At 44.3% G+C, this 18,165-nt stretch overlaps 1 protein-coding gene across 4 annotated transcripts in view; it reads right to left on the bottom strand.

Moving 5' to 3' along the window:
* Positions 1-18,165, bottom strand: part of SPPL2B (signal peptide peptidase like 2B) — a 128,188-nt gene that overhangs the window by 73,059 nt on the left and 36,964 nt on the right. For all 4 annotated transcript variants that reach the window (XM_030540830.1, XM_030540833.1, XM_030540832.1 and 1 more), the window contains one exon: positions 13,145-13,264. In XM_030540830.1, the coding sequence (XP_030396690.1) occupies positions 13,145-13,264 (120 nt within the window). The remainder of the gene's footprint in view (positions 1-13,144; positions 13,265-18,165) is intronic.

Here is an 18,165-nt window from a genome sequence, read left to right as displayed (position 1 = left end):
CACGCCTGGTTCTGGAAGGTGTGGGACAGGGTGAGTACTGAGGGAGGTTATACACGGGCTGTAGGGGCATTCTGAAACCACGGAGCTCTTGCAGCATATCACGGAGGATGTCAGTCTGATCACGAAGAAGATCCAGAGTTGCTGCTCGCCAGCGCTGATCTTCCTGCCACCTGACATCATTTTTGGCGTCCCTCCTGTCTTCGCGTTGACTGGCAGCCTCCCTGTACTTTGCGACCAATTGCTTCCAGTCTCCCTGCTGAGCTCTCTCTGTACGGGTCACTGCCATAATTTCGGTGAACATGTCCTCACGCGTCCTCCTTTTCCTCAGTCTTCTTATGATACCCCCCCCACGTGGATGAGAAGCGAGAGGGAGGCTGGAGAAATGTGCAGCTGTGTGTGGGGGGGTGGGGTTTGGAAAGAGTGATAAAAGAATCATGAGACACATTTCACACAACCATTCATACAGTCTTTCTCCTCACTGACCTGTGCCTGTTACCGAACCTTGAACATTTTACTTTACCACAAGGTCACCTTAGGATTCCTTTAATACTTATTGCTTGTGGCTGAGGACAGAGAGGTCTGCTCAGACGCAGGTCAGGGAAGCACACAGACCTTGTCCGGAGAAAATGGGAAGTTAATAATGGCTAGTAATCCCTGTAGTAGATTGTACTGGTAATCAAGCTACTGTCCTTCCCTGGTTTGCTCTCGCGTTCCCCGAACAAGCAGGTCTCCTTGCCTGCGGTTTGCTGGGTGGTTCGGGGAACGGGAGAGCAAACCGCGGCGAGGCTGGTCTCCTTCCCTGGTTTGCTCTCGCGTTCCCCGAACAAGCAGGTCTCCTTGCCTGCGGTTTGCTGGGTGGTTCGGGGAACCGGAGAGCAAACCGCGGCGAAGCTGGTCTCCTTCCCTGGTTTGCTCTCGCGTTCCCTGAACAAGCAGGTCTCCTTGCCTGCGGTTTGCTGGGTGGTTCGGGGAACGGGAGAGCAAACCGCGGCGAGGCTGGTCTCCTTCCCTGGTTTGCTCTCGCGTTCCCCGAACAAGCAGGTCTCCTTGCCTGCGGTTTGCTGGGTGGTTCGGGGAACAGGAGAGCAAACCGCGGCGAAGCTACTCTCCTTCCCCGGTTTGCTCTCGCGTTCCCCCAACAAACAGGATGGAGACTTTTCTAAAAACCACCTCATGGGTCAGTGTTTTAGGAAAGGTAAAAAAAATTACACTCACCAGAGGACGGTCCCTCAGCTTCATTTTCTGGAGTACTGCCTTGAGATGGCTGGCAGGGAACCTCAGTAAGGGTGAGGAAAAGATCCTGGCTGTTTGGGGGGATAAAATGCTCTGTGCTCTCTGCTGGAGCCTCCTCCTCTTGGTCCTCATCATACTGATCATCGCCATCAAATAAATCTTCCGTAGTTGCAGGAATCACGACGCCCACCTCTGAATCAACAGACAAGGGGGGGTTCGTCGTTGCGCTGTTCCCCAATATTGCGTTAAGCTCGTCGTAGAACCGGCATGTTTTGGGGGCAGAGCCTGACCTGCCCTTTGCTGCTTTGGTCTTCTGATACGCCTGTCTGAGCTCTTTCACTTTCACTCGGCACTGTAACGAGTCCCTGGTATGTCCCCTCTCCCGCATGGCATTAGAAATTTTTTCAAAGGTTTTCTCATTTCTTCTGCTCGAGCGCAGTTCTGAAAGCACCGACTCTTCTCCCCATACAGCTATCAGATCGAGTAACTCCTGTGTGTTCCATGCTGGAGCTCTTTTCCTATTTTCAGGAGACTGCATTGTTCTCTCTGCTGCTGAGAGCTCCACGCTGTGCAAGCAGGAAATGGAATTTCAAAGTTCCCGGGGCTTTTTCTGTTTACCTGGCCAGCAGAAGAGTACCTTTACCTGTGTAGAGCGGCCACTAGAGCACTGTGGGATACGTCCCGGAGGCCATTAACTTCGATGGCCGTCCACACTATCATAAAATCGATTTTAAAAAATCGATTTTGGGGTTACTCCTCTCGTTTTGATGGAGTTCCAAAATCGATTTTAGGGACCCTTAAAATCGATTTTATGCACTCTGTAGTGTGGACGGTTACAGCTTTAAATCGATTTAAAGCTCTTAAAATCGATTTAAAGCTCTAGTCTGGACCTGGCCTTAGTGGCATTTAGGTGGCTGCTTGTCTGGCGGCCGTGCTCCTCGGCAGGAGTGTGCGCCCTTGTCAGTAGGTGAGAACACACAGATGCCCCGGTGGGCACTATGGTGCCCGTGGGCATCGCATTGGGGATCACTGCCCTAAACAAACACACAATCCACAGCAGACCACACTTGCAAACTTTAAGCAAACTAAAAGAACAAACAAACAGACAAACAAGCTGACCCACTACCCCAAGAATGTGTGTAATTTTAAAGGAATGCCCCCACTGAACACATTTTTAAATCAACTTTTTTAATCTATTATTTTTACATGTAATATTTGAGATGAATGGAACTGAAAGTAGTCAGCAATTCCCTCCCACCCCCCAGTGTGTTTTCATTATGCACTGGATGGCATTTTATGTCTAGTCAGTTGCATTTCCTTTCTCATGCACTAACATAATGAAAGCACAGGCATATTATTCCCTCTGACCCCAGGAGAGCATGCCCATGCAGGCCCTACCCCAGGGGAAGCTCATGCTCTGCCCTAGGCTCTGCTTAGGAGTAGAGCACTCTATCCTAGATCCTGCAGAAGGATGTTTTAATGGTAAGAAAGTAACTACTCCATTTGAATTAAGGTTTTGTCTACACTAACACTTTTGTTGGTAAAACAATAAAAGCGCCAGTGTGGATAGCGCTAAATTGGCGGGAGAGCTCTCTCCCGCTGCCATAGAGTGGCTACACAGGAAGACCTTACTGCAGCACAGCTGCCGCGGTACAGCTGTGCCACTGAAAGGTCTGTAATGCAAACATAGCCTAAGGTTGTGGTCTAGGGTTAATTAGGCAATCCCAATGGCCAAAATATTCAGTGCTGGTGTGTTTATTTCATACAACAGAAGTGGCACAAATAATTCAAACAAGAACACGCCCATCAAAATAAATCCCTTCTCTAGGAAAAGAAGCCTCTGGGGCCCAACACTCCAGAGAAAACCTTGCAGGTTATGCCTCCCACAGTGTCTGACTTTGCAGAGTGAGACTTTAATAACTTCAAACAAAGCCCAGAAAACTGACAGTTCACACGTCCTCTCTCCAGTTAGGCTCAGATGGGTCCCTTATAAAATTGGACCCAACTTCTCTTTGACTTACTTTGGCTCATTCTGCCACAGGGGTCAGTGACTGCACTCTCGTAAGTGAGCAATATGAGCCACAGAACAGCTAGGTTAGCTCCATCTACTTCCAAACCTCTATGAGTAGGGCCCTACAAAACTCACAGCAGTGAAAAATGTGTCACAGAGTGTGAAATTTAATCTTCCACATGAAATCTGGCTCCCAGCCAGGGGCTCCTACCCTGCGCAGGGCTCCAGCTGCTAGTCCGATGGGGATGGAGACTTCCACCACCCCTGTAGGGCCACTCCTGGGACAGGTCAGACCCACCTCTGGGATCTCCCCCAGCTGCAGGAAGCTTCACACTGTCACACTTCCCACTCCACCTGAGGAAGCTGAAGCTCCAGCTGTCAGCCCTGCTGGGAAAACCAGAGCTATGGTAACCCACCCTCCCATACCCTGTGACCCTCACTTCTGTGCTGCTGCTGGCGGTGGTATTGGCTTTAGAGCTGGGCACCCAGCCAGCAGCCTTCCCCTCTGGTGCCCAGTTCTGAAGGCAGTGCCTCTGCTAGCAGCAGGGCAGAAGTAAGGGTGGCAATCCCACCTTCCCCACAAAACCTTGAGACCCTCCCAGCCTGATGGCCTTTTGGATCAGGACCCCCACAGTTACAGTACAGTGAATTTTCAGATGTAAACATCTGAAAACGTGAAATAGACTACCTTAAAACCCCCTGGTCCATGAAATTGACCAGAATGGACTGTGAATTTGGTAGAGCCTTACCTATGAGACCAAAAAATCATTTGAAAACTGGGGGCAATGGTGGAGCTGTGGTCTTCTCTTTCTAGTCCCATGCATGGGGCCAGGGGCAACAGGAGCCAGCTTCAACCACCAACCTCTCTGGATTGAAAGGTGTCTGGGGAATGAACAACGCAGGATTAACCTTTGTGTTCCTGCTTCTGCTGCCACTGCTCAGGTCACTGAAAAAGAATAGGCCTGGCAGGCAACATTACATGTAGAGGAAGGGGAGGTGGGAGAACAAGAGTTGGATTCAAATACATTTGTTATTGTGCTTGGATTGGCCTACACCCCGGCAAAACACCCCTGTAAACATCAGAAGGGCTGCAGAGAAACCCACGAGACACATTACTAAATTAAATTAATAAAACATTGTAAATAAGCAGCTGAAAAAGAGCACTCTTAGATAACTGAAACAGGCCAATTACTCAAATTGACTGGCATCCCTTTAATAATTTAAAAATGTTGGCAAGCCTCATATTTTAGGGTTAGCTAACCTGCACCTTTATAAATTAATTTCAATTTCCATTTAAGAATTTGTTACTCTTCTGAAGTGGAGGGAAACCAGTCACTTTTAGTTCAGCGATACCCTGGGCATTGCTGGGTACCCAATGCAAATGCATTTAAACTAAGCATGTGGTCAAGCCACTCTTACTGGAGGTTTTTAACTTATTTAAAGAACTGTCCTAACAGTTGGTGCCAAGTGAGAAAATGTGTGTCTTTCAGGCTATATAGGTTCTTATACCATGGTCATCACTGTAGTCTCTGAGATGTGGCCCTTAACATGTACACAAGCATTTGCAAAAGTCATCCAATAAGAGAATGGAATCTATTCTAACCAAATCACTGGTGGGATTAGACCAGATGGGTTTTATTCTGACCTGCATGATGACCATCTTAATGCCCAGAAGCATGAGATTTGCTTATCTTTATTTTAAGATTGGAAAGTTGCTAGTAATACTGGTCTTAAAAATGTATTTTTTATTTTGGAGTTCAACATTTGGATATAGAGAGACAAATTGAGCTCTTCTTCAGACATGAAGAAGAGCTCAGTGTAAACTTGAAAAATTGTCTCTCTCACCAACAGACGTTGGTCCAATAAAAGATATTACCTCACCCAACTTGTCTCTCTAATATCCTGAGACCAACACTGCTATACCAACACTGAATATAATATATGGACATAGACAAAAAAGGATGCCTATTCCAATTCTAGGTATCATAATGGCAAATTAAAAATACAATCTAACTCAAACAAGACCAGCACTAACAAACTGGTGACCTTTCTCCACACACACCTGCCCACAGACAACCTCTAAACCAGTTGTCTCGAACCTTTTTAGGCACAAGATCACTTTTTGAATTTAAGCGCAACCCAGGTTCTACCCCGCCCCTTCCCCAAGGGCCCGTCCCTTCCCCAAAGCCCTGCCCCATTCACTCCATCTCCCCCTCCCTCTGTTCAGAGTGTGGGAGGGGGCTCTAGGCTGAGCCTGGGGCACAGGGTTGGGGTGCAGGAGGGGATGAAGGGTGCAAGCTCTGGGCTGAGGCAGAGTGTTAAGAGTGCAGGAGAGGGTGTGGGCTCTGGGCTGGGGCAGAGACTTGAGGTGCAGAAGAGGGTGCGGGCTCTGGGAGGGAGTTTGGGTGTAGGAAGGGGCTCCAGGCTGGGACGGAGTGTTGAGGTGCAGGACGGAGTACAAGATGCTGGCTCTGGGAAGGGAATTAGGGCTGGAGGTTGGGTTGCGGGCTCCCGCAGGGCTCTATGCCTGTCCCGGCCCCACACCACTCCTGGAAGAGGCCAACACACCCCTGTGGCCCCTGTGGGGGGCAGGGGTCTCTGTGCGCCGCTCCTGCCTGCAAGCACCACCTGTGCAGCTCCCATTGTCCGGGAATGGGGAACTGGTGCCAATGGGAGCTGTGGGTGCGGTGCCCGCAGAGAGGGGCAGTGTACAGAGCCACTTGCCCCTCCCCCTGACCATGCGAGGGTTGCTTCCAGGAGCAGCGTCTGGCCAGGGTAGGCAGGGATGTGCCTTTGCAGCAGACCTGTGCACTACCAGACTTTTAGTGGCCTGAGATCACAATCAACTGAGAGAGTCTCCATAATCAACCAGTCAATCGCGATCTACGGGTTGGTGACTACTGCTCTAAACCCTAACCTCCCCAATAAAACGCCTCACACTCTTATTCAAATCCCCAACCACAGCCTTACTATGTGCACTAAAGGTAAACAGATTTGGACTATTATGGGCCAAGTGGGTGGGTGAATCCCAAAGTCAAGGTACCCTCAGAGAAAGGGCCCCACCCTCCAAGCAGCTCTCTTCCTTCTATACCAAGGGAGCTATAGCACAAGCATCTCCGCTGATTTAAAATGTGGCAACATAACATACAGAGAGCAGTGTAGTGTCTCAGGTAGACATGCCACATTCCATTTAGGGAATATTAGAATAGATAATAAAACATATGCACCTTAACTCCTTCCAGAAACCCATGGGAAGCCAATATAGATTTCAAAGCACTGGTTTCTTGCACCCATGGTGAGACACCACTTAACAAGCAGACCTTCCACCTTCTGCACCAGTTTCAGGGCTGATAAGGTGCAACACCATGTAGAGTACAGTGCAATACTCTAATCTTGAAATGCCTGTCACTGCTGCTATACAAGCCAACAACTTGACAGACACACTCAAAAAGGCCCAGAAAACTTTTGCTAGTTGTTTCCATCATCACTATCTCAGTCTTCTGTGGACCGAGCCTCAGTCAACTAGCCTCAAAACTTTTAAAAAATGACATTAGGACCTCATGTGAGGTGTGACAATAGCAATGAACCGGGACCCATTTTAGCTGCATAACACAGAATAAAGTGATTAATTTTTAAGCATGTCCCAATCAATGTCACAAAGTCCTGCTTACAAGTTGTGCTCTCCCCACAGACTACGACTCCCAGCATGCAACGCTTCCTTGAACCAAGCAGCTCACTCAGTCCGAGGTGGAGTACTGCATGCTGGGACTCAGTCTAGATAAAGACAGGTTTCAGAGTAGCAGCCGTGTTAGTCTGTATCCGCAAAAAGAACAGGAGTACTTGTGACACCTTAGAGACCAAACGGGTTTTTTTGATTTAAAGGGCTCTTTAATTCAATTTCTGTACTCCACCTTGGCAAGTGGAGTAGCGCTTAAATCAAGATCGCAATCCCGGGTTAAAGGTATTGTGGACGCAAATCAACATTATTGGCCTCCGGGAGCTATCTCAGGAAGCTCCCTTGTGACTGCTCTGGTCAACACTCTCAACTCAAATGCACTAGCCACGTGGGCAGGAAAAGTCCCGGGAACTTTTGAATTTCATTTCCTGTTTGGTCACCAGCAGCACAGGTGACCAGCAGCACAGTCCACCATCACAGGAGATCTCACAGTCTTGGATTCACAGACGAGCCCCAGCATGGTCCAAACAGGAGGTACTGGATGTCATCACATGCTGGGGAGATGAGTCTGTTATGGCAGAACTATGTTCCAAAAAAAGGAACGCAAATTCCTATGCTAAAATCTCCAGGGCCATGACGGAAAGAGGCTACTCCAGGGACACAGCAGTTTCGTACAAAAAAAACAAAAAAAAAATCAAGGAGTTCAGGCAAGTGTACCAAAAAGCCAGGGAGGGAAATGGGTGCTCTGGGTCACAGCCCCATGCATGGAGCTCATGATAAAAGCGGAATGTAATTGTGGAGGGTGATGCCACCACTATCCCACCACTGTCTGTGGACACCTGCAAGGGGGGAGTTGCATGGAGCAAGGAGGTGGAGGAGAGTGCACAGGCAAGTGGAGAATCTGTTTCCTCCCCAGCCAGGAACTAATCTTAACGCTAGATCCAATAGCCTCCCCTCACTCCCAAGGCGAGCTCCTGTTTCATGACCCTGGAGAAGGTATTCCTGGTGAGTGAGAGTCTGTTTGGAGCCACGTGGTGGGGGATGGCGGGGGGGCAGGAACCCAGACGTGCTGGGTTGTTAGTGTTTACAGTAAATGGCTCATCCCTGCTCTGAGCCTGATTGGAGCCACGTGGTGGTGGTGGTGGGTGGGGTTGTTGTGTGCAGTGGTCATCCCAGAGAGCCCGCAGGCCCTCCTTTTATATGGCAAACCCACGAGGCATTGCTTGCTGTGGGAAAGGGGGCCCAGCAGTTTGAAAGCATTAAAATGGATGTAGAAGAAGCAGAACCCCGCGGACCCCTAGGGGCTGCCTGCAAGATGAATTTTGTTGCCTGGTCATGTGTGATAGCTTACTCATACCAAAGTGCCCCCTTTGTTCTCTGAAATGTATTTTTAAAAAAACTACCCTCCCTTTTTCTCCTCCTGCAGGTGCAAATGTTTCAACGCGGCACCTGTCTACTCCATCTCAGAGGCTGGTCCAGATTAGAAGGTGGAAAAAATGAACTTGAGAGGACGTGTTTGCCGAGCTCATGCAGTCCTCCCGCACTGATTGCCTCCATGCATTCAGCTGCACCCTAACAATTGTGGAGTCCAGCAAAGCATTATAGGAACACGAAGAGAGGAGGGAGGCACGTGATTAGAGCAGGCAGGATACTGTGGTCAAGCTCATGGGGGAGCAAACTGACATGCTCCACTGTATGGTGGACCTAATGCAGGAAAGGCAGCAAGATCACAGACTTCCGCTGCAGCCCCTGTATAAGCAAACTCCCTCCTCCCCAAGTTCCATAGCCTCCTCACCCAGACACCCAAGAACACAAGGGGGAAGCTATGGGGACCCACACACTCAACCCCAGAGGATCGCCCAAGCACCATAAAGCTGGCATATGCGAACTTTTGATTTAGTTTCTGGACTTGTCCTTCCCTCCTCCTCCACCCACCTACCCTCCCTCCCTGCCCAGTTTACCTTATAATTGCTCTCAATGCACTGTGCATCAAATAATGAAGAACAGTTTTTAAACAATTTTGACTTTATTTCCTTTCATATATATATAGGGCGAGGGTAACTTCAAGAGAAACAAACAACTGTCACACCGTACCCTGGCCAGTCATAAAACTGGCTTTCAAAGCTTCTCTGATGCACAGCGTGCCCTGCTGCGCTCTTCTAATCACTCTGTTGTCTGGCTGTGCAAAACTGGCAGCTAGGCGAGTTGCCTCAACCTCCCACCCCGCCATAAAAGTCTCCCCCTTACTCTCATAGATATTGTGGAGCACACAACAAGCAGCAATTACAATTGGAATATTGGTTGTGCTGAGATCTAACCAAGCCAGTAAACTGCGCCAGCGCCCTTTCAAACATCCAAAAGCACACTCCACCACCATTCTGCACTTGCTCAACCTATAGTTGAACTGCTCCTTATTACTGTCCAGGGTGCCTGTGTACGACTTCAGGAGCCATGGCATTAAGAGGTAGGCTGGGTCCCCGAGGATAACTACAGGCATTTCAACATCTCCAACAGTAATTTTCTGGTCTGGGAAGTAAGTCCCTTCCTGCAGCTGTTCAAACAGACCAGAGTTCCTGAAGATGCAAGCATCATGCACTTTTCCCGGCCATCCCACGCTGACGTTGGTGAAACGTCCCTTGTGATCCACCAGTGCTTGCAGCATCATGGAGAAGTACCCCTTGTGGTTTATGTACTGGCTGCCACGGTGTGCCAGGGCCAAGATGGGGATATGCGTTCTGTCTATCGCCTCGCCGCAGATAGGGAACTCCAGCACATTAATGCCATCCACAGTGGTCTGCACATTTCCCAAAGTCACTACCATTGATAGCAGTTGCTCAATGACTGTGTTGGCTACTTGCAGCACAGCAGCCCCTACAGTAGATTTGCCCACTCCAAACTGATTCCTGACTGACCGGTAGCTTTCATGGAGGGAGGAGCAAGTGACAGCACACACCCAGAAAAACCTGCTAGAATATTTTTGCCCCATCATGCACTGGGAGTTTAACCCGCAATTCCAATGGGCAGCAGAGACTGCGGGAACTGTGGGATAGCAACAACAGTGCAATGCTCTGCCATTCGATGGTAGCCTCGGTACTGTGGATGCACTCCGCCAAATTTACGCACTTTCGATGTTGTGTCCCCACTAATGCAAGAACTCGATTCAGGAAATTTGAATAAAATAACTTCAAATTAATTTCGTACTGTAGACGTGCCCAAAGAAACCACACCACTAAGAAGCAGAATAGTGTCTTAAAAAAAATTTTAAATCCTCTTTCCTGTTTATCTCCACAGTAAGCTTTGACCAAATATTTTAATTTGGGGTCTCAGACTGAATATAACTGACTAGAAAAAACAACTATAAGTGCAGCTCAGAGGACTGGAAGCAAGCAGCAAAATCTTCAAGACTACAGGAAATGAGATCTATATCACAATAGACTATACAAGAAAGCATTACCTAAATGAGATTGTTGTCATTGCTGAACGAACAAGCAGATGAAATTCAACGTTGGTAAGAGCAAAGTAATACACATTGGAAAAAATAATCTCAACTATATAAGCACACAATGATGGGTTCTAAATTAGCTGTTACCACCCAAGAGAGAGATCTTGAGGCACCAGGATAGTTCTCTGAAACTTTTGTTCAATGTGCAGCATCAGCAGTCAAAAATGCTAACAGTATGTGAGGAACTATTAGAAAACCAATAGGAAATAAGACAGAAAATATCATAATGCCGCTATATGAATCCCTGGCGTGCCCATGAGTCCAGTTCTGGTCACCCCATCTCAAAAAGGACAAGGAAGAACTGGAAAAGGCTCATTGAAGGGAAAAAAGATGATCAAGAGTATGGAACAGCTTCCATACAAGGAGAGATTAAAAAAAGATTATGGCTGGTCATCTTAGAAAAGAGACAACTAAAGGGGGATATGATAGAGGCCTACAAAATTACGAATGATGTAGAAAAAGTGAATAGAGAAGTATTATTTACCCTTTCACACAATACAAAAACCAGGGGTCATTTGATGAAATTAGCAGGCAGCAGATTTAATACAAACATAAGGAAGTACTTTTTCCACACAACTAACCTGTGGAACTCAATGCCATGGGATGCCGTGAAGGCTGAAAGTACATCAGGGTTCAAAAAAGAACTGGGTAAGTTCATGGAGGATAGATCTATTAATGGCTATTGGTCAGGGACACAACCCTGAGCTCAGAGCAACCCTAAAACTTTGAATACCAGAAGCTGGGAGTGAAAGACGGGGGTGTGAGATAAATGAATGCAGACTAAGAAGCATGTAAACTTACTGCACAATATGATATAAAGGAATGAGCACAAGTTTGGGAGTCAGGAGCCCCCACGTTCCAACTCTGCCACTTACTTGTTATCCCCATTGTACAGATGCATGCACAGCATTTGCTGTACACAACTCACAGGAAATGTGTGGGTATTATCATCTGTACAATCCTTTGAATCCATCTACCACCAGACAAGTGCTAAGTAATATTTCCATATGTGAACAAAATAAGAATTTGGACGTAGATACCAAACGATGAAAGGTTCATTCTCTAATTATGCATTATGTCAAGCAACCCTAGGTATTCACATATTTATGCTGCTCTGTGCCATTTTTGAAAAAGGAATATTTCCCACAATACCTAAAAAAAAAATAAAGAAAAATACCTAATCAAGGTACACAACAACAGAATCTGATATACTCTCAGAACTCTGCCCATTATTATCACCTTCACTGGGAGAAGCACATTAACTATACCCAGAGCATAGCACAGCAATGTATATTTCAGTGACAAATGTATATTTTATGCCACAAAACCAAAAATATTTTCTTTTTCCACCTTGCTCTGTTGTGTGGGACATGATGTCCATTTCTGTATTAGTTTAGTTATATTCTAAGACTCCCAGGAACCAGCCTTTGTTTAAAGAAAAAAATTAACGTATTTCCAGGACTTGAAAAATTTATCCAACACTTATTAGCCTAACTGCTAAACCTACTAAACAGATGGAAAAATACTGTTACTACCACACCTCCTCACAATTTAGAGTAAAACAGTTAAGCATTATATTTAATTGTAACATATAAACCAACTATTTAATATCAATTAAAAAAAAAAAACTCACTAAGTCTCTTCTCACCCCCACTCCCTACCCCCATCCTCATCCTCTTTTCCCAAAATACTTTATGTAGATTGTTTCCGTGCTTCCTCTTCTCTTTCTTCACCTCTCCACTTCCCTATATCCCTCAATCTTTTCCTAAACTGTTTCCTACTTTTTTTCCTGTGCTTTCTCTCTCATGTCTCCCTACAAAAATATTAATATCAAAATCTCTCTAAACCTACTAGCCAAAATGCAGTATGAAAGATCATGTGGGAAATCAAGTGCTTGCCAGCCCCCTCTCCCCAAAGCTGTTAGGAAAAGAGGTGTTGCAATTCCCACCAAGGTGTTGTCCTTGGATCCCACTCAGGATCTCAATATTCTACAGCATCTGAGTAGCAGGTGTACAATAAATTTTAGAGCCTCTCTCAGTTCCCGCCTGCCACCCCAGAGATGCCTGGCAGTTGTGATGGTGGGGAGGAAGTTTCCACTAATCTATTCCTCCTCCAGCCTCCATTTTTGTGCTTTAATCTCAAGCATTACTCATAGCTTTTCTCAAGGACCACTGTGAAACTGACTCAATTCTCAGCCTAAAGTTGCTCATAGGTCCGAATAAAGCAGTAAAACCTGATAAGATTGATCTATTTTCACTTTACTGCACCTTAGCAGAACTATGTGACTCTGAAGAGACATTAGAATTCTTTGTCTAAACATTAGGGAGTATCATTAGTATACAGTATCTGTTTATATTCAATTCACATAAACAAGGTTATCTTTGCAGATACAAGAACTAAACACTTTATTTGCCAGAGGCAAGTGCCATTTTTAGTTTTTATTAAAGAGCTCTAGTGGTACAAAGGAAGGTTATTTTACAAGACTGGTACACTGGTTAACTTAACTTATGATTTGTTTTTGGAAAAGTGGATGGTTGCTAAATCATTGGTTTGCTTGAGATTACCTGTGGAAATATACATAAAGCAAAGAATATTTTTGAAATCAAACAAACATCCCAGCCATTGCTAGCCTGACCAGAACCAGTTGAGACTTAACAAGTTCCCTAAAATACGGGAGTCAGTGAACTATGTTCCTCTCTCATTGCTTGATTTAGGTACTTACAGCTTTTCCTAGGTCATGCGGCAAGTGGGCCCACTGAGAGTTGAAGAGGATACAGTAGTCCTTTCCTTTATGGCTCCCCTTCTCTGAAAGAACATGTACCATGCCATACTCGCAACACACCTGAAAACACAAAACATTTTGTTGGGAGTTTCATTAAAAGCAATGAAATATCAAGGCCCTAAAATTGAGACACTCTCTAATGAAGTTGCTTAGTAATAATTCACAAACAAAACTAGACTTTGAATGAAAAACCCAGGTTAAAGAAGTTAAGAAATGCTGACATTAAAGAATCATCATGTTTCTCATAATTCCCCTTTTCCTTTCTAACAGATTAAGGGTAGCACAGAATAACATACTGATTTATAACAGTAAAATATAAAATGAAGAATTATTAGCGGTAAAATTAAAAGCTCTGTTAACTACATTTTAAAGATTTAAAAGTATGTATAGTGACTGAGTACAGATGAGGTAACACTTATACCAGCAAGGACCTGACCTAAGTACAGGTTTTGCCAATTCTTCTTTTATATAGAATTGCTAATTTGCTTAAAATAATATTGCTGACACAACTTTGTGTTGGAAGATGTAAGTACAGGATACACAAACATGTAATGATAAATGACCACACACATACACATCCCTTCTGGGAAGACACAGGGATGGTTGACACAAAAACAACACAATCGAGAAATTGCTAAACCAGCAGGAAAAATACAGAAGTTGGGCAACTGAAGTTTGCGTATGCATAATGTACAAGTTACCTAAAATCCAAGGATTGATGTGCTAAAAGCCAGTTGGATAAAGATTAAGTAATCTGTAGTGCAGAAATGTATAAAAGACCTATGTGAACATGGGCCCAAACTGGAGAAACACTGGACCAGAAACTGAAGGACCAGAGCAAGGAATCAGAGATGGTGACAACTATCATAGAAGATGGGAGAACTTGCCGGTGTCCTGGAATGTGGTAAATTGAGCACATTTACCAAGTCTGTCTTGTCTGTTATTATTTGTCTGGCATAAATGTATGTCCAGACACTATAAGGGACAATAATTCTGTCTGAAATTGTACAAATAAGGAGAAAATGGATTAAGCCTAAATTGGGTGGACTTGTGACTCAGTTTCTCAGCTTTTACCTCCAGAAATTTAATTAAGGACAATGAGTATTCCTGAAGATAAAGGTAAGTTTGGGTTGTATCGAGCAGAGTAGAATGTAGACACACCACTTTTCACTTATGATGGAAAGGAACCTATCAAGCAGCAAGCTGAAGAGGTTACTTGGTTTCAATCTCTTTGATTATGGTGACGTGGAACCATCCTCTCACTTGCACTGCTCAATAAGGGCTTCTGATGTGGTTTAGCAGACTATCTAAGGCTCCTGTTAAGTCAGAAATGCAGTAAGTTCTCTCACACATCAATTACTTTCAGGTCATCATATCTATCTAGATCATACAAATACTGTACCATATAGTCACTACCTTTAACAAAAAAGTTACATTCCACAATATTCCATTATTAGGGAATTTTAAAAACAAATGTATAGAAACAAGAGACATCCTAAAAATCTGTTTCACCAAATCTGCCATAGTAACAGAAATGAGAAAGATGAGAGGGTTTTTTTTTTTAATTATTATTAAATAAGTACAAAATAAAAACCTCTCTCCTTTCTTGATTGGCTACCTTACACTTCAAACCTCAGCAATCCCCTTGGATACTGTTGCACACTCCAGTGTGTGACACATGCTTCAAAAATGGGTTCAATACCCAATAGCCTAAGCAGAAAGAAGAATTGGGATAGAGAAAGGAAGATGGTGGCAACTAGAAATACAAAGAAAAAGGAGGGAGCCTTGCAAAGATAAAGACTTTTTATTTTTATCTGGTTCAAATGGTTGTACAGCCAATCTGGAACTGCTTGAAAAATGTTGATTCAAATGCCATTTTATTTCAAAACCTTTGAATCTATCAGAAAGATAATTTTGTTTTATTTTTTTGTTTTGGTGAGTATGACCCTAATAGCATCCCAATGCAAGAGGGCAGAGGGGATGACCGGTATCTGGTAGTGAATTTCAACTAGCCTGACCAATTCAGTGTATTCCAATTCACTAATGTCACACCACACTACTTAAAGGCGACATGTAATTTATCAATAGAAAGCTAACAACATACTGATCATTATTGTGTGATGTGTGTATGGAGGACAGATTCAAAATTAGAAACATATTGGGAATTATTGTCTTAAAGTGTGTCTGCCAAGCAGGGCTGAAGTTATCCCACTCTAGGCAAAGGAATGCTGTTCCGCTACTTGAAGCTATTTCCAAGGTACATTAAGAGACAATGGGAATTCAATGTACATAGAAGGTAAACAGATCCATCAAGACAACAAAAGGAGAAGATAATCACTCAGAATCAGGACAGGGGAAGGAGATAGTAGGAAACATCAATTTGCATTATAGCAAGCACTAGCAGGGAAGAAATCAGTATCGAACTTCCCTCACCAGGAGACTCCATTGAGCCTTCCTCACAGCTTGAATGAACTTTACTTTGGACATTGTGGAAGACCTGATGAGAGGGCTGGTCAGCCATCTTTCTGAAAGGTAGTGTGATAAGAATCTTACTTTGAAACAAGATTGTAGTTTTATTAAGATTTAGTCTCTAGAAAGCATTTTTCACTTTAATTTGCTTGTAACCATTTCTGACTCTATCCTTTAGACATGAACTCACTTGACATCCTATTTTCTTTTGTTAATAAACTTGTTTTACTTTTAATCTAAACCAAGCCAGTGCTGTGTTTGGGTGGCAGTTATAAGCTGAGCATTTTGTTTGTTTAGAGGCGCAAACTTTATTATTTCTCGAAGTGTTCCAGGAGAGGGCTGGACACTTCAGGGCAGATTGTTTTGGGGAAAATTCAGGACTGCGAATATTAGGTCACCCCTGCATAAGGCAACTGAGTGACAGAGACTAGAGTTGTGTTGTAAGCAGACTGCTGGGGTCAGAGCATTGAACCAGGACTGCATAGCACACAGACACTCAGGATACTGCATGCTTATCTGCTGGCTGTTGGTGTCCAGGTTGTAAGCCTGAGCAGCTGAGACACCCAAGGTATTTCTTACCGTCTGGACTGCACCCCAGAAGGTTTTTTATTTTTTTTTATATATATATATCCATATCCAGTTTCAGTTCAAAACTACAAACCAAAAGAAGTCAATAATTCACTCAGCTGTAATTAAAACAATGAGGAGTCCTTGTGGCACCTTAGAGACTTTGCTAATCTCTAAGGTGCCACAAGGACTCATTGTTTTTGCTGATACAGACTAACATGGCTACCACTCTGAAATCCGTTAGCTCTACTTGTAACTTTCATTTAAATGGCTTGATTTAAGAAGGCAGCTTTTAGTTGAAATGAGGAATATTTAGCTTAGAACAAAAGGACACAATCATTGAAACAAGGACACCCAAGAACTCGCTAGGAGCCAGAGGCCTTTGTTTAACTTGCACAAAATGGTTCTGCAGACTGCAGTCGCTTTCATCTTTAATAAAGACATTCTACCAGTAGACAGGGGCGGCTCCAGCTTTTTTGCCACCTCAAGTGGCGGGGGAAAAAAAAACAAAAAAAAATGATTGCGCTACTGCCGAAGTGCCGCCGCCGAAGAAGGACCCGCTGCCGAATTGCCGCAGAAGCCTGAAGTGGGCCGATTGAGCTGCCGCCACCGACCAGGACATGCCGCCCCAAGAATGGATGAACTGCCGCCCCTTTCCATTGGCCGCCCCAGGCACCTGCTTCCTTTGCTGGTGCCTGGAGCAGGCCCTGCCTGTAGAAATTACAGCCAGGGCTCTATGTACTTTGCATGAAGTTAGATTTAAATTCTGCAGGACGGACGTCTACTGTGGGGTGGAAAGGACTGGAAATTCTTCATTTACATTAAAAAAAAGAGGGAGTTTTCTATTATTATTTGTTTTCATACAACTTAAAGTCAGACCAATTGCCCCTTGTAATTCATTGACATTAAATCAGGTTTTATACTGCTTTTATTAAATTTTCCACAGGCTACAGATTTAGTATTGTTAATTCATAATTGCATCACAGAAATTGTCAGGAAGAAAATGGAGACCTTTTCAACGAGCAATGGGCTGTTGGATCTTTCAGAACCTATGGAAGCATGGGGGTATTTTGAGACAATCACATTGATGGGATGTTTTTGCTAAAATGGTCAGAAGTAAAAGAAACAATTTTGATAATTAAGTTTGAGATTTGATGTTAAAGGGAGCAAAGAAGGAAATAAAGACATTGCTGAGAACTACATGATTTCTCTGATCCAGTCTCCACTGCAGAGGATGTTTGGGGAAATACCTATTGTTGTGATTATTGGAACTACAAAAAGTTACCTAAGCTCAGTTGTAAAAAGTATGTGAAAGTTCTTGAGCTGTTAAAATAATCATGAAAAAATAGGTCAAATTGTATACAACAATGAATGGTTATTACAGGTACAAAAAAACCAGACGGAGAAACTGTATTAGTCCATACAAAATGGCCTAATGATACAAATCAAGGACTGTGGTGAGATCATACTTGGTAAACAAGAAAATGGGGGCGCAAAGTTACCTTTGCCAAGCCTGGCCTTATGAAAATAGATTAAACTGGTGGAAAAAATACTGAGGATAAAATATGCCACCCACTTTTATTCCTTTTTGGGGTTCTTAAAAAAAAGACTGGGAGAGGGCGGAAGAATTATCTTCCCTCAGCTCATCCCGACCTGCCAGAACTGCAACTCATTTTGATGCATCTAAAGGACTTTCTTCCTGACGAGAAGATCAGCTGGCCCTGCTCTTCTTTAAGGAACTTTGTTTTCACCTGTGAGTGCTGAAAGTCATCATGTTATCACGACATCCAGTCATCAGCCTACCAGTGGGGACACCTAATTACCAATACCACAAAGGCACAAAAGAGTCTGTATTTTATTCCCTTCCCTTGTGTTCTTTTCCACCCCACTATTTCTTTCCTCCTATCCTATCTCTCTCTCTTAGC

This window comes from Gopherus evgoodei, chromosome 22, assembly GCF_007399415.2.
Source record: "Gopherus evgoodei ecotype Sinaloan lineage chromosome 22, rGopEvg1_v1.p, whole genome shotgun sequence".
Classification (NCBI taxonomy): domain Eukaryota; kingdom Metazoa; phylum Chordata; order Testudines; family Testudinidae; genus Gopherus; species Gopherus evgoodei.
The sequence above is the reverse complement of the archived record's forward strand: the minus strand, read 5'-3'. Positions and strand labels throughout refer to the sequence as shown.